The sequence below is a fragment of the Otolemur garnettii genome, unplaced genomic scaffold, assembly GCF_000181295.1.
Source record: "Otolemur garnettii isolate 467f Iridium unplaced genomic scaffold, OtoGar3 scaffold00141, whole genome shotgun sequence".
In the NCBI taxonomy this organism is placed as follows: Eukaryota; Metazoa; Chordata; class Mammalia; order Primates; family Galagidae; genus Otolemur; species Otolemur garnettii.
In genome coordinates, this window is record NW_003852536.1 from 1,989,030 (window position 1) to 2,006,143 (window position 17,114).

The following is a 17,114-nucleotide window of genomic DNA, read 5'->3' on the forward strand; positions in this document are numbered from 1 at the left end:
CACTGTCCCAGCCCTGTGAGTAGTTGACAGTCTGATTGTGTGCGATGACAGATACATGGGTAACAATGATCCAGTGCAATAAATGCTGCTAAAGACATGACTCACCTGAGTTGAGGGATCAGGAAACCTTTCCCAGAGGAAGAGACAGCCAAGTTGACATTTCCCCTCTTGAGCTCTTCCTTCTTAGAAATTCCATCAGAAGAAACCTACTTTGGAAAACCATTTAATTTGCTTCATAGTTGAGGAGAAACTATTTTAGTTCAATCCAAAAGTTAGCCAATTAGATCTGCTCGGCTGGGTTTTTTTGTCGGTGGATTACATCAACCAAAGTTCTGATTATACTTTAAAATACACATATGTGTTAAAATTGATAACCCCTCCCCAGAATTCATATGCATTTTAAAATGTTTAAGATGAAAACGCAGAATTTTTTAGTCCTGTATTTTTACCATTCATTTTATACATAAATACGTAGAGAGAGTACACTGTTGCCGCTTAATGCAAAATAGATACCCTAAAGCAACTTAACTAATATTTGTTTAAAATATGAACAGGTACAGCAATTTATTTCTTGATTCGAAACTGCAGTTCTATCACTTTGAGAAGAAAAACTGCTAACTCATGGTAGGTAGCATTAGATTTCATGTAAGAGCCATTGGGAGCAGTGGGAGCGTCTTAGAGGACTGAATGTTTTTTCATACCTTGTGCTTTTCCAGGTAAACCTCCTTTAGAGAAATTTTTGGTCACTATTTCTTCCTCTGTATAAACTTTCTGAGTTAGCACAAGTCAGCATCCATTTGTAATCACTGGTTTGTCTCAAATCTGTAGTGGTCTCTCCTACCTTTTTTTTTTTTTTTGGATGAGCTTTGTTATGTTTTATCAAAAATTTTTATGTCCAGCCACAAGTGCTCCCCTGAACTCCAATTGCTCATTTTTAGTCTTGGGTTGAATGTCTGATAGGCCTTTTCAAGTTTCACTGGACTGAAACAGACTATTGGACTTTCTCCTAACTCCCTCCAACCAGACCCGTTTTACATTCTTCCTCATCTTAGTAAATGGCAACTTCCATCTTTCGCTTGTTCGGGCCAAAACTTGAGCGTCTCCCTGGTTCTTTTCCTTCCCCATACGCAGGACTTGAGTGGGACCTGTTCACAGTACTCCCCAGTTCTCCCTTCTGCGCCCACCAGCATCTGAGTCACCATCGTCGCGTGATCTCCTGTTGTCTCTACTTCCACTCTTGCCTTTTGGTAGCCCCTTCTCTATCAAATAGCCAGAGAAACCCCTTTAAACACAAGTCAAATCCAATCACTGGTTGGCTCAGAATCCAGCGGCCTCCTGTCTCATTCAGAATAGAATCCAAACGCGGCTGGATTGTAAGGCCCTACATGATCTTGCTGCCCTCTGATCTCATAGCTTACTGCTCTTCTTACCTGTTCTGCTTTGGCCACACCAGCCTGCTCGCCCTTCCTCTGTAACCAGGAATCTTCCCCCTTGAGGACCTTTGCACTTACTTTTTCTCCTGCCATGAATCTTCATGGCCTGTCTGCCCAGGTGCCCATTTCCATGGTTATTTTCCGTCATTGCTTCAGTGTCAGCATATCCTGACGGCTTTTCCCTTTGTCCCTTTTTTCATCTTATTTCTCTCCTTAGCACTTCCCTACATTCGTGTTTTAACCACTGAGGTTTTAAAAAATTCCCAACTAGATCTTAAGCTTCATGAAGGCAGGCACTTTTTTGTTTCTTCATTGCTCTTTCCCCCAAAATCCTTCTCAGACAATGACGTGTGGCTAGGACCTACATCTTCTGATTCCAAGTCCAGTGCTCTGTCCATGGTTTGTGTGGTCTCTCATACGTTACACTTACTCCAAAATGAGGTTTTAAGTTCCTTGAGTGAGCCCAGTGATTACATTTTAAAATTTCTTTTGCCGTAACTCCCCATGGGGTATAGGACCGGTGCCGTAAACCGGTGATGGGCTCCATGTGCCCAGTAAATGCCGTGGCGTGCCTGAATGACTTCCTGTGCACCTTGTGGTCTGTCATCCACTTGGACCACAAACTCACTCAGGGCATACTTCAGTCTTTGTAATTAAAAAAAAAAAAAAAAAAACAGGCTGCGATTACTTAAAAGATAAACAGTGACATTGGAAAACTGTAGACAATTTGAGTGAAAAATCATGATATGGAAGGTTTCTAGTTTTTAATAAATATCCGCATTCTGAATTTTGAACATTTCATGTAACAGTGTGACTTTGGGGACAGGGAGTGATTAGATTGAACTTAATAGCTCCTCTGCTGGCTTAACCCTGGTGGGTTAAGTTTTTTCTCCCTGGGATGCTGACATTTCTGCACTTCAACACCTGAAGTTCTTAAGGGAAATATGTTCCACAGACGTTCTTTTGCGAATCAGAGAGCATCCATGTTTGGCTTGGATCTTTCCAAAGCAATTACTGAAAAGCTCTTACGTTTTATTTTGAAAATTTTTATTCTTTCACGTACAAAGTTTCCTAAGGGATTCTGGTGATACTGATTGTCTCCCCTTTGTTTTTACAGGTGATCTGCAATTCTTTCACCATCTGTAATGCAGAGATGCAGGAAGTTGGTGTTGGCCTATACCCCAGGTAGGGTGGATAGTATTTCATTTACTGGAAGACACAGCTTTAATTCCTACCCAAATCTCAGCCTTTTGGAAGTAGTTAGAAAGGCAAGTGCAATAGCTGGTTCAAGAGCCAACCTGGATACTTAGTGATAAATCACAAGAAAATGGAAAATTTTGAGTTTAAGGAAAACAGTTTTATAACCCTACGTTATATGCTGTGGTATTAAGAAAGAGGCAGACCTCAGACCTAAATTCTTCTTCTCAGGGGGGACTTTGCAGTAAAAAGTTGAGATTGTGGGTGCTGGTTCACCATCAGGCTGAGATGTGGCTATTCATTCAACCCCTGGCTGATCTCATTCCCCAGGCTCTTCAACTTAGCACATAATTATCTCACCAGACTTCCTGTACTGTACCTGTTGGTTTCCTTTTGTCTCTGACTTAGCATACTCTGAGCTTTATCCCTAGAGCAGCGGTTCTCAACCTGTGGGTCGTGACCCACAGGAACTGTATCAAAAGGCCCCAGCATTAGGAAGGTTGAGACCCACTCCCCTAGAGGAAGCAAGAAACTCTCAGCACTTGGCCCTCTGAAGTGCCCTCTCCCCAGCTATCCCTGGGCCACTAGACTATCCTTCCATAAGCACTACAGTCACTCCTAGTTTCATTTTGTTTGTAGGCTGTACAGATCCCAATACAAATTTAGACTTTCTTATAATTAATTGTGAATCTGAGAATTTGGCTTTTTTTCTTATACATGTCATTCCCTTAGATGAGGCCTACTGGTCATGCTTCCCAAAAAGTATCAACCCAGCATGGTTCAGAGCATGGGCTCCGAGTGTAGGCCACCTGGTTTTCAGGCAGTCACCACTTACCAGTTGTGTGTCCTGGAGCATGTAATTTAATTTCAGTCTCTTCACCTACACGTGATCTTTCTAAGATTCTTGTGATGATTACATTTAGTCAACATGGGCAAATACAAGCAAGTGCTTTCTACATAGACATGTTTAATGATCATCAGTTTATGGTAGCAGCTTCCATCTACTCCATTTCCCAGTTGTTAAGAAACATACATCCAAGGTAATAAAAGGACGGGACCATGACCCAGGATGCATCGGGATCTAGTTAGCAAGATAACCTCAGCTCTGTGTTGAAGAGGGGGTATTTCTAATTATCCTTCGTGTGGCTGTTCCAGCAGAGACAGCAGTTGTTGCAGAGGAGCTCAGCAAATGAGGTCCTGTGTGGGAAAGGGCAGCAGTGTTTTGGTTGCCGCATCCCATTATCTCAGGGATTATTTCCTTGCAGGTCAGTTTTTCCCCCTCATCTTCATGTTGGGTTGCCTTATTGGCTGGTAGGTAATAAATTAACTACTTTCCGTGCTTGCTTCAGCAGCACATATACTAAAATTGGAACACTGCAGAAAAGATTAGCATGGCCCCTGCGCAAGGATGACACGCAAATTCGTGACATGTTCCATATGTTTTATAGCCTTAGAATATGGGAAGAGAGTGGGAGAGGGGAGGTGAGGGGGTTGGATGGGGGGAGGGAGGGTGATCGGTGGGGTCACCTCTATGGTTTATCTTACAAGGGTACAAGTGGATCTTTCTAAAAGCAGAGTATGAATGTCTTGACTCAATAACTGAGAAAATGACATGAAGGTTATGTTAACCACTTTGATGAGAGTATTTCAAAATGTATATGAAAACAGCACACTGTACCCCATGATTGTATTAATGTACACAGTTATGCTATAAGAAATAAAAAAAAAATTAACTATTTTCCTATTCCCCACCCCAAAAAAGAGCTCAGAAAATGTTTTTATTAACAAATTCCCCAACTAGCCTCCATCTTGGGGAGAACCGCACTTCATAGGAAGTGACATTTCTGTGACTCCACCCTGAGTACCGAATTCCTGGTGCCCTGTCAGCCTTACTTGGAGCTGCCCCCCAACCTAAGGTGTCTTTTGCCCATTGCATTTATTAAATTTAGCTGTTTGAATTTCGTCTGGTGAGCCATTAATGGTCTCCCTGTTTTCTTGTCTCCAGTATGTCTTTGCTCAATCACAGCTGTGATCCCAACTGTTCGATTGTGTTTAACGGGCCTCACCTCTTACTGCGTGCAGTCCGTGACATCGAGGCAGGAGAGGAGGTAAGGAAACTCGCTCTGCCCCTCCTGGGCGTCCTTTCCCATCAAAGATCCTCTCAGCACAGCCCATCTCTACACCTAGCTAAGCCTGAGGGGATAGCTTTCCAGTGTCTCTCTGCCTGTGAGAAGATAGATAGTGTAGTCACCTCAACCCAGCAACCAGTTGTTACTGCTCCCAAATTATAAGTGGACTAATTTTGGAGGAACCATCCTCTTTCTGGATGGTGATGGTTTCTTGTATGTATGTGAGAGGTGTTTCTGCATGTTGGTGGGGGGGGCTGTTTACTCACATGCATGGGAGTTATTAATCTCAGTGGTGATAGCTCAGGTACCTCTCCTTTCCGGGCAAGTGGTCAGCCTTCCATGGGCAGAGAATGGGATCCCCAGGGCCACCAATTGCATTTGGAGGGTAAATACACTTTTATTCTTTGTATTAGTAAAGCAAATAGTTTTGCTCTTGAAGGTTATCTTTGAGCCTTTATAAACCCATCAACATTTCTGGGTGATTATTTAAACAAAGATGCAAAAGAAATAGGGGTCAGGGAGTGTGACCTGCAGCAGCAAATTGGCCTTGATCCTTCCAGCTTTACAGAAAGCTTACCCAGCATGTTTTGTGAGGAACCTTAAGAGAAGCCTGAGGTCCTGCAAGACAGCTGCAGATGGGCTGGTCAGGGTTACTGGACCCAAGCCTGGGGTTTATATCGTTACTAGTTGAGTTAAGTTCTACATTATAGGTACTTGTGCTTTCTACAACACAGTTTCCTTCTACATTCCAATTTGGGAAAGTGTGTATTTACTGCAAGGAAAGGCTCTCATAAGATCTTACTGCATTTATCCAGCACTTAGCCGATAAAACCTAAACTCAGAGGTGTATTTTATGTAGACAGGGATTTTGCTTTGACAGGACGCCCTCCAAACCAATTTTCAACCGAATGAGCCATTTCTTACACAGCTACTTTCTGAATTTCCAGTTTTAGGACCAGTGTACACACACACTGGGATATTAAATTAACAGAAAATTTAGGCTCCTTGGGCCACCTATGACCTCAGTGCAGATAAGAAAGGAAATTAATCTATTTTTAGTAATATTAGTTGTCGATGACGATGATTTTATTTAGTTGAGAGAACAGTTTTTTGGTGCTTATTTCACTGTTTAACATCTTTCTCTTTCCAAATCTGGAGCGACAAGCAAATCTTTACTCTTGCTTTACACGAAACATTTCTGCTCAGCGTCAGGCTCTTCATACTAATATTTTTCCTCTGGTATTTACCAAGGTATCTTCCTAACAGAAAGAGGATTGTTCCCATCAGTCCTTCTTGTACCAGCTTGTTCAGAAAATAAAAATTCCTTCACTCCATTATATAGGTCTTAATGAAAGACTTTCATTCTGATTTGTTGTCCCTCTCTCTGCCTACTGTTTTTACCTGTCTTAATATTTTATGCCCTTTTGAGGCCTTTTGCTACGGTTTGACTATGTCCCCCAAGTATCATGTATTGGAAAGTTAATCACTAAATGTCTTTTTCAATAGTAAATATTTTAATTGGCATATGATAATTGTACAGAATTGTGGGGTAATAGTGACGTTTCAATGCATATAATGTATAGGGATCAGATTAGGCTAATTAGCATACCCATCATCTCAAACATTTATCATTTCTTTTTTTCCAGATTAATATGAGGATTCAAGTGATTAGGTCACATTGTTTGTTAGGTGAAGTTCAAGTTGTAGTTGAGCCCTTCACCCAGGGGCTGTGCTGTATACCCTTACACTGTGCCCATTAGGTGAGAGCTTACCAATCCCCTAAATTCTTACATTGAATTTACAGGTGTGGTGTTTGGGTGGTACTGATGATTAGGTGAGGTCATCAGAGTGAGGCCCTGTGATGGGACTGATGGCTTTATAAGAAGAGGAAGAGAGACCTGAGCTGGCACACCCTTGGCCTCTCAGTGTGTGATGCCCTCTGCCATGTGATGAGGCAGCAAGAAGGTCCCCACCAGGGCACCCCAGGAATCCAGGCGTCATGCTTCCTAGCCTTTGTAACTGTAAGAAATAGATTTCTTGCCTTTGTAAATGACCCAGTCTGTTGTATTGTCTTATGACAGAAAATGAACTTTGACACCCTTTCAGACACTGTCTCTTCTATAAAGCTTTTTCTCATCTCCCACGGTAAAGGATCTTTCCCTCTGATATCTCCCTTATAGTGGTTAGCATTGTATCTTTGGCACTTAGTCTGAATCATTTGGTGATATCTGTATTCACTTATGAGCTTCCTGAGGACAGGCAATTGCATCTTATTTCTGTAACTCCTAGCACTCCGCTTTGTACCCAGGAGGCATTCAATATCTCTTCAAGTAAGTGACTGCTAAATTGAGCATACCGTAAAGACCAGCAGTGTTTCTCAGTGGGGATGCTGTTGGCATTCTGGATGGAAGAGTTCTTTGTATGGGACTACTGGGTTATGGGAGAAGACTTGCGTCCCTAGTTCCTGCTTGTTAATGCTCGGAGCCACCCCTAACAACTAAAATACATCCAACTAAATACATCTGAAACTGACCCCTTGGAGCAGAGGCTGAGAAGAGGAAGCACCAAGAGAAAAGACATTTTGAGACGTTGATTAATTGCCTCAAAAGCGGGGTAATTCCTGTTTGTTGTGTACATGGCAGCTTTATCTAAATTGATGAAGGAAAAGTTTAGACGTTTTTGGTGATTTCGTACATCACCTTTGCCTTTGGATTCACTGCTCACGAGGGCAGCCACAGTTTCAGGGCAGGCTCTTTGGAATGTCAGCACCAGCAGCAGGCTCCACGAGGAAAGATGGACAGTGCCTGTCACAGAAGCTCCTCAGTCTGTATTTGTTGAGTAAATGAATGAGACTTGTTGAAGGTGAAGGAAGTGGAGTAGACTCTTAAAACCATGTTTAAACTTGCAGCAATCCTCAGAGGAGTCCCATGGTCCCTAGAAAGAAAGAACATGAAAGCTGGCCCATTTTCAGTTAGAGATGGGTGCATTTGAAACCTCGCACAGTCAGAGCTGGAAAACTGCACAAGGTTCCACAGTAACAGGAGTTGCCATGGAAATTCCTTACTCTGTTCCTTCCCATATAAGTCCATCCTTTGGTCACTTTGGGACCATTTCCCTTCATAATAGCACCGTTTATAATACCGCTTAGCTGTTGAAGGATTTGCAGCATAATGCTGAGTTATGGGGACTTTTTTTTTTTTTTTTGGTTTTGTGTTTTTTGTCTCCTCATCCAGCCGTCTCCTACAGAGAAATGTTTGTAATATCATTTCAGCCCTGGCTCACTTGGCTGGATTGCTGATGGCTGTCCTTTCAGAGTTGCGTGAAGCTATGAAATGCATTTGATGGTCTGATAGTCTTATAAAACCTGGATCAGGGAAGAAGGTGGGATAGTCCAGACCATCCTCACTAGAACCCCTGGTTAAAAGAATTTGTAGCTGTTATAAAAAGCCCCCTTTGCTGCCAGCTTGCTGTGAAGCCATGTCATTTGGGAGAAATGTGATTTACATAAATTTTGAATGTATCAGTATCCCTAATGTCAGCTTTAATCTGATGTGCTTGGGGATGAGGATAGTCTGCTTCTTCTCTCAGTCAGCTTTACTTATTTGCTAAGCCATTTAATATATTCATGGCATGCTTACTGTGGGTATCAGGAGCTGGGGTAGCAGTTCTAGAGATTTTGAGGAGTACAGAGATTAATTAGACCCAGCCCAGCCTTCAGGAGTTCAGGGTATAGTTGCAGAAACTGTCACAGAGCAGAAAACAGTTACAGAATATGAGGATCACAGTGGTATGATGTGCATAGGGCTTTATAGAAATTCAGAGCAGGGGCACCCAAGTGGTCTGGAAGGAGCGGTGGTTGGGCAGCTGTTAAAAAGGCTTCCAGAGAGGCGACTCATAGGCTCTGAAAGGATCCAGAGAGTTGGGTTGAGTGAGGCAGGAAAGGCGTGCTAGTTACAGACACAGAGGCCGGGAACAGAGTGTTGAGTTCAGTGAGCCAGAAGCAGCTCTCATCAGTAGACCGGAGAGTTTAGATGTGACCAGCTGATAAGGGAAAATGTAGGGACCAGAACCACAGACCCCCGCAGGCCTTACTCCAAAACTCAGTTTATCTGAAGCTTCCCTAACACTGTTGTATAGGAGGCACTCAGTAAGTATTTGTAGAAAGGATAAGGGACCCAGAAGGGCAGGGAAACTGTAGCCTTCTGATTTCAAGTTTGTTCTTTCTTAAGCAGCACAAAAGGCAAGAAACACTTCATGGTTCTCGGCTGCACCCCTTTGAATAAAGGATTTGTTCTGTATAATTTGGATTCGGTCACAAGGCCATGCTTAAGGATCTAGAAGGCTACATGTGACCTTAAGGCCACAGGCTCCCCCACCCATGGGGGAGAGAACTGCGTGACCAGATTTTTCTCTGTGTAGGTGAGGCTGGGGTGATGTGTTAATCCAGGCAGGACAATGGCAGCCTGAGGTCAGGGGAAGGTCAGGTGGTGGTATGATACGGGAATCTGAAGAACCTAGTATTTAGAAGCTAAAATTAGCAGGATTTGTGAGACAAAGATGAGAAACAGATCGGACTTTAAAATGCAGTGAGAGTGTTCCGAGTCTCCTTTCAGTTCAGAGCTAGTTTTAGTACGAAGATTTGTGATGGTGACAATGTAATTTCAGAAATGAAAACAAGCTCTAATTTTAATTTCATCTTATTATCCACTCAGTTTCAGAATGAAAAGATGGTTTCACGGAAAAGGGGTTCATTTTGTCTTGAGATTTTAATGTAAGCATCATAGTCAAGATCCAGAAAATTTCTTTCCTAGTACTCTAAGTTGGAAGTGATCTACTGTATTTTATGCAACAGCTGAACTAAAATGGAAAAGCAATGGTCAGTGGCATTAATATTTTAATGCAATTCTGTTCTGTGCCATTGAAGCATCCACTGATCAATGACCAAGTTTCGTATATGTGTTCCCGCTAAATGAGCCCTACATTAAATGAATGGACACTCCATTACAGCTGGAGAGTCAATGAGTCTTTAATAAAGGTTTTTATCTTAGGCGGATAAAATAGTCTTAGCTGTCATTAACAGTAATCGGGTTATGTTTTTTCCATAAATATGAATAAAAAATAGTTTTGCTATTTAGCCCTTAAACTTTAATACAGTGTATTGTGCAAACTTTAGTGGCATGAAAGAGGTACAAAGGGAAAAAATGGGTCATTATCCCTGAGGGAACACAGCAGTCCTCACTGGAAGAGGAATATGTGAGCCAATCTGGAAGGGCAAGAGACCTCTCAATTAGCTGAGTGAGGAAGACAGGGCCCTGGCTAGCTTGGGCAGCAGCGCCCAGACACATGTTGGTGGGTGTGCCGTGTTCCAGAGGTGTAGCCATACCCAGAATTGTGATGGCTTGAGGTTTAGGGAAACCTGGAGACTGGAAGTGCAGGTAGGAAATCAGTCGGGAAAAGCCTCATGTGTCTTCACAGGCAGTGAGAAACCATCAGAAGTCTTTATGTAGAGAAATGACATGATCAGATGGAAGTTTTAGGAGGATGCCTCTCCAAGCAGTTTAGAAGATGGAAGGTGTACTGAAGGCGGCAGGGAGTCCAGTTAGAAAGCCATTGCAAACTCCAGGTAATGGTTCCAGGCAGTTACAGGATACCAAGGGAGGCTTTAAGAGGCTCTTTATGGGGGTTAAATGAAATGACTGGTCTCCTGTTGCCCGTTTCCTGTCTGGCATGATCACTCGTGAGTTTTGGGCCCTTGTAATAAAGTGAAGCACATTTCTGTGATGTGGCAGGCTTAGAGTGGCTTCACACTGGGCACGCATCACCACCTGGTAACTACCGCCAGTTGACCTGATCTGACGGCAGGGGCTGATGACCAAGAGCTATTGGTCTTGGTTGAGAGTTAGAGTCCTAGAGTTAACCCAAGAGGGAACACAAGACATGAGCTCATTTTACCACCCCACCTCATACGGGGGAACTGGGCCCCTGGTAAGCCTGATGCCGTGAGATGAATATATATTCTGCCTCTGAGGTAACTGCTAGTCTGTTTCAAGAGTGTGCTTCAAAGTTGTTTGTTTGGAATTTGGAATTTAGTGTCCTCTAGAAACAAGAGGAACTTTCTTGATATGATAGTCCTTTGCACCTCAGAGGAAGCCCTGGCTTTGGATCATGAGGCAAAAGAAACATTCAGGGAATTAAAAAGGTGCTGTTGTCTCAGCTGCAGGAGTCCGGTTGCCTCAGAACATCGCTAAGCACAGGCAATGCTGGATGGTGCTGCAGCAGCAGCCTAGGAAGCTGCCGTCTCCTTACCGCATCCCCAGAGGTAGGAGAGCAGCTGTGTCACTGTCTAAAGAGCGCCAGGCTTGAATCAGGAGATCTGGGTGCAAACCCCAGCATTACCTGAATCTAAGACTTGTACTGATTTGCCCTGTTCCGTGATGGCTCTCCAGGTGCCTCACACTCAGTGGGTACTCAGTAACACCATGGTCTACATTTTTAAAGGGCAGGTGCTCTCATTTCTGCGTACGGAGCAGCATGTTACAGTTGCGTATCAGGCTGTGGCTTCTGTCCCCCTGGTGATGGCCGTGGTGGATTTCACAGACCTGGCTGGCCAGGCCAGGCCTCCTCCCACCCCACCCCTACCTTATAGCTTTAATGAGGCCTTCCCAAAGGTCTGTTTTCTGTCAAAGAGGATAGCCTGCAGGATTTTAAGCAAGTGACATGCTTTGTAGACATGAGATGCTTTCTTTTAAGCAAAACCATGGGTAGGTTTTTGCTCCAGGGAGTTTTGTCAATAGATAATCCTGCTTGCTTGTTCTACAATATTCCCTTCTCCCCTACCACACATACCCTCATAATTTCCACTTTTAAGACCAAATGAAGAAGTAATTTATGCAGTATGATGTACTGTAAAAGAAAAAGAAAGATCAGCGAAGAGGAAGGAATTAGGAGTGCCAGGAGGGATGAGGATTGAGTTGTTTTGGTAAATAGAGTGGCCAGGTTAGACTTTAGTGAGAAAGTGAGTTTTAACTAAAGCTCTAAAGAAATGAGGGAGATAGTCATAGTAGATTTCGGGGAAGGACAGAGGCAAGAGCCAATGCATAGGCCTTGAAGGTGGCAGGAGTGTGTGTGGAGCTAGCAAGGAGGCCTGGCTGGCTGGAGTCAGGGAACAGAGTCAGTGAGCTGTTGTGGCTCTGTCTGCCTCTGATGAAGCACCAGTTTTGTTCCACTAATCTCTTGTCAGCCTGTATTTTTACAAAATCTAATGGAAATGAATTATTACAAAGTGAAATTTAAACCACAAAGTAAAAACCCATCACTCAGCACGTGTGGCTCAAGCGGCTAGGGCGCCAGCCACATACACCTGAGCTGGCAGGTTCGAATCCAGCCTAGGCCCGCCAAACAACAATGACAACTACAACCAAAAAATAGCCAGGTGTTGTGGGAACCTGTAGGCCCAGCTGCTTGGGAGGCAGAAGCAGGAGACTCACTTGAGCCCAGGAGTTGGAGGTTCCTGTGAGCTGTGATGCCACAGTACTCTACCCAGGGTGACAGCTTGAGGCTCTGTCTCAAAAAAAAAAAAAAATAAATAAATAAATAAAATAAAGTAAAAACCCAATGTTTTGTTATTAGAATCACATAAAATTATTCTTATATTAGTAAAAAAGCTTCTAACCATTGAATTTGCCTTTATTCCTTTCTTTTCTTTCTTTTTAAACAGATAGGGTCTTGCTGTGTCATCTAGGCTGGATTTATTTCTCCAGACTAGATGGAGGTAATGGGTTTTTGTAAAAACTCCCATATTAGGCCAAGTACGGTATCTCACACCTATAATTCCAGCACTTTGGGAAGCTGAGGCAGGAGGATCACGTGAGGCCAGGAGATTGAGACGACCCTGGGCAACACAGTGAGACCCTGTCTCTACAATAAATTAAAAAATTAGTATAACATTGTGGTGCATGCCTGTCATCCCAGCTGCTTGGAGAGCTGAGGCAGGAGGATCGCTTGGGTCCAGGAATTTAGGAGACAGTGATTACACCACTGTACTCCAGCCTGAGTGACCACAAAACCCTATCGTTATTTACAAAAAATAGTCAGGAGTGGTGTTTTGGACAGCATGTGTGAAAGAAAGAGTAAAGACAGGATGACGCTGGGGTGACAGCGTGGGTAACACATAAGATGAGTTGCTATCAACGAAGAGTGAAAGGCTCCAACTGGGATGGAGCAAGTTGGGGGGGAGATTAAGAGGTTGGGTTTACATATCTCGAATTAGATGTTCTGTGCATAGGAACTCTAGTTAAGAACAAAACGTGTGAACATCATGATGTTGCCTAGATACCTGTGACTTAGGCCAGGCATGATGGCTGACATCTGTAATTCAGCATTCCATTCTGGGAGCTAGCAAGGAGGCCTGGCTGGCGGGAGTCAGAGGGAACGGTCAGTGAGCTGTTGCTGCTCTGTGTGCCTGTGATGAGGCAGGAGGATCACTTGAGGCCAGGAGTTTAAGACCAGCCTGGGCAACATACTGAGATTCCCCATTCCTTAAAAAAAATTAGCTGGTCATGGTGGTGCAGGCCTGTAGTCAGAGCTGCTTGGGAGACTGAGGCAGGAGGATCTCTTGGGCTCAGGATAAGGTTACAGTGAGCTGTGATTACACCACTGCATTCCAGCTTGGGCAACAAAGTGAGACCCTATCTCTCTTTAAAAAAACAAAACAAAACACAAAAGACTGATTTTAAAGTGGACTCTGGGGTGGAGGGGAGGCAACTGTAGTTCAGTGGTTAGGGTGCTGGCCACGTGCTCCAGGTCTGGTGGGTTTGAACCTAGCCCAGGCCTGCTAAACAACAACAACAACAACAACAAAATAGCCAGGCATTCTGCATGGTGGCAGGTGCCTGTTGTCTCAGCTACTTGGGAGGCTGAGGCAAGAGAATCACTTAAATCCAAGAGTTTGAGGTTGCTGTGAGCTATGATGCCACAGCACTCTACTGAGGGTGACAAAGTGAGACTCAATCTCAATAAAAAATAAATAAATAAACTAGACTCTTAGGGATACAAAGTAACTCAAAGGATCCTTTAAATATGTCTTCCCTTATAACCTTCACCATCCAAAACACGGAATATCTACTCTGTTTGAAAGGGTCTAACAAAATCAATTTAAGAGCCTCCATCAATAATTGCACTCTGATGTTAAACTCTCCTCAGTTGAAAATTAATCTATATATTTTACCTGGCTACAAGTAAGAGAACTTTCTCCTCTCTCCTAGCTCCAAAGATGCCAAATTTAGATAACCCCAAATTCCATGAGGCAGCTATAGAATTGGTTGGAATTTAAGAGTGATCTGCCTGCGTCATCTGCCACCCAGTTGATTGCCAGGATTAATCTGGCTTCTCTGATTGTCAATGATTATAGAATTTATTACCAAACCTTAGTAACACCAGACTCATAACAGCTCTTGGTATCTTACTTTTTAGTGAGAAAAAGGGTAAGGACAAAAGTATATGCAGTAGTGGGCCCAGTTCTTTAAATCCATGGTACATGTGGACTCACCACATGACACAGACTGAAAGGGAATACATTAAAATCTTACACTTGGGGAAAAAAAAAATCTTACACGTGATTATTTGGATAGAGAGACCGTCAGTGGTACTTTCTTTCTCATGCTTTTTGATGTATGGTAAATACAAGTTTTACTCTAAAAATTTGCAATAATAATAATTGTTCAAATATGCAGAACAGCCGTGTGATATCTTCCCTCTCTGGCCTCCACAGCTCACCATCTGCTACCTGGATATGCTGATGACCAGTGAGGAGCGCCGCAAGCAGCTGAGGGACCAGTACTGCTTTGAGTGTGACTGTCTGCGATGCCAAACCCAGGACAAGGTAGGTTGTATGAACCAGAGTGGAGCACCACCCAGGTTCACTCAGCGGTTTTTCAGAGAACTCTGCTTTTATTTCGTTAACCAGAGTAAATGACCTTCCGTGCATGGTAGCAAACAGGCTAATAAAATAATGCAGTGAGCAGCATCTATCTTGTTTTGTGACACATTTGTCACTCACCAAGCTGAGATTTAATAAAAGGCAAAGGAGCTATGGTGCGAAGAGGGTAATGGGAATGTAGGCATTAAACATGGTAATTAAAAGAATGTTGAAGGCCACAGTATTAGAGCATAAAGTAAAGGGTTGAATTACATTATTGTTAATAATAGCTGTTGCTTAGTAATAAACACACCAAGTTGTGCCTAGGTTATCTCTTGAAAATTTTACTTTTGACAGGTTTATTGACGTATTATATAATGTATATACAAAAATTTTATCCTGTTTAGTAAACCAGTTCTGTGATTTTTAACACACACGGAGTCATGAGACTGCCCTCAAAAATAACATATGGAATGGTTCCATCAACCTTCCCCCCCCCAAAAAAAATCCTCTCGTATCCCTTTACAGTCATTCCTGCCACTCTAACCCCAACTCCTGGTAACCACCGATCTGTTTTCTATCCCTCTGCTTTCTTTCCTTTTAGTTTCAGTTGATGCATAATAATTATAGGTATTTATAGGACACAGAGTGATATTTCAATACATGTACATACATAATATGTAATGATCAAATCAAGTTAATTACCACAATCGTCACCTCGAGCATTTATGATTTCTTTGTGTTGTGAATATTTCTTTCTTTTCTTTTTTTTTTTTTTTAGCTTTTTGAGAATCCAAAATAGATTACGTTTAACCATAAGCAGCCTACGGTGCTGCAGAGCGCCAGACTCACTCCTCCTGTTTAGCTGTGACTCTGTATCCATTAACGCACCTCTTCTCGTCCTTCCCTCCCCACCCCTTCCCAGCGTCTAATACCCACAGCTCTACTTCATGATCTCACTTTTTTTTTTTTTAGCTGTCATGAGTATGGGGCCCACTACTTCACACACTTTTGTACCTTACCCTTTCTCACTGTCTCTCTGGGCCTGGCTGTTTTAACGTAATGCCCTCCAGGTTCATTCATGTTCCTATCAAGGACAGGGCTCTATTCTTTTTCATGGGTGAACTGTGTTCAGTTGTGTACATATCCTACATTTTCTTTAGCCATTTATCTGTTGATGGCTACATAGGTTGATTGCATCTCTCAGCTGTTGTGAATAGTGCTACAGTGAACATGGAGGTGCGGGTATCCTATCATCCTTTACATAAATACCCAGTAGTTGGGTAGCTGGAGAAAAGTCCATATTGTTTTCCATAATGGCTAGACCATTTTAAATTTCTACCAAGAGTACGTAAGAATTCTTTTTTCTGCATCTGCATCCTCATCAGCGGTTACTTTTTGTCTTCTTGGTACGTTTTAACTGAAGGTGGTATCTCATTGGTTTTGATTGGCATGTCTCTGATAATTAGTGATATGGAACATTTTTTTCCATACGTTTATTGGCCTTTATATGTATTCATTTGGGAAATGTCTATTCATATCTTTGTCCACTTTGTAATTGGAGGGATTTTGTGGGGGGAGTTCTAGGGTGGTTATTTATGTTTATTTTTTGCTGTTGAGTTGTTTGAGCTTCTTGTATATTCTGAATCCCTTATTGGATGAGAAGTTTGCAAATACTTCCATTGAGCAGATTGTCTCTTCAGTCTATGGATTGTTTCCTTGGCTATGCAGAGGTTTTAGTTTCATATAGTCTCATATGTCTGTTTTGTTGGATTTTTGTTGCCTGTGCTTTTGAAGTCTTAGCCGTCAAGTCTTTGCCTTGACCAATGTCCTGAAGTGTTTTCTCCATTTTTTTCTAGTAGTTTTATAGTTTATCATTTTAAATTTAGGTCCTTAATCTGTTTTGGTTTCTTTCTATATGTGGTGAGAGATGTCTAGTTTCATTTTTCTGCATATGGATATCCAGCTTTCCCAGCACAGCACGAGCTATTAAAGAGGGTATCCTGTTCCCATTGTAGGTTAGTCTATTCAAAGCTCCACTGCTAGATTATTGAAATAGCCTCTTATTGTTCACCTGGCCCACAATTTATTTCCTTTCATTAATCCTCTGTACTGTTTTGGAGTAAACTTTCTCAAATACCAATGTTACATGTTTCCATGTTGTTTTGCTCAGAATTCATCAAGCATTATCTTTTTTTTTTTTTTTTTCATTTTTTGGCCGGGGCTGTATTTGAACCCACCACCTCCAGTATATGGTGCCAGTGCCCTATTCCTTTGAGCCACGGGAGCTACCCAAGCATTATCTTTTTTCTTTTCTTTTCTTTTCTTTTCTTTTTTGAGACAGGGTCTTGCTCTGTTGCCCAGGCCAGAGTGCAGTAGTATCATCACAGCTCACTGAAACCTCAAATTCCTGGGCTCAGATGATCCTCCTGCCTCAGC

At 42.6% G+C, this 17,114-nt stretch overlaps 1 protein-coding gene and 1 non-coding gene across 2 annotated transcripts in view; both read left to right on the forward strand.

Annotated features, from left to right (window-relative positions):
• Positions 1-17,114, forward strand: part of SMYD3 (SET and MYND domain containing 3) — a 583,543-nt gene that overhangs the window by 430,898 nt on the left and 135,531 nt on the right. The window contains exons 6-8 of the mRNA XM_003798803.3: positions 2,551-2,618; positions 4,636-4,738; positions 14,529-14,639. Coding sequence (XP_003798851.1) covers positions 2,551-2,618; positions 4,636-4,738; positions 14,529-14,639 — 282 coding nt within the window. The remainder of the gene's footprint in view (positions 1-2,550; positions 2,619-4,635; positions 4,739-14,528; positions 14,640-17,114) is intronic.
• On the forward strand, positions 3,967-4,073 carry LOC111728140. Its single transcript, XR_002775527.1, has one exon. It is a non-coding gene; the product is annotated as a U6 spliceosomal RNA (small nuclear RNA).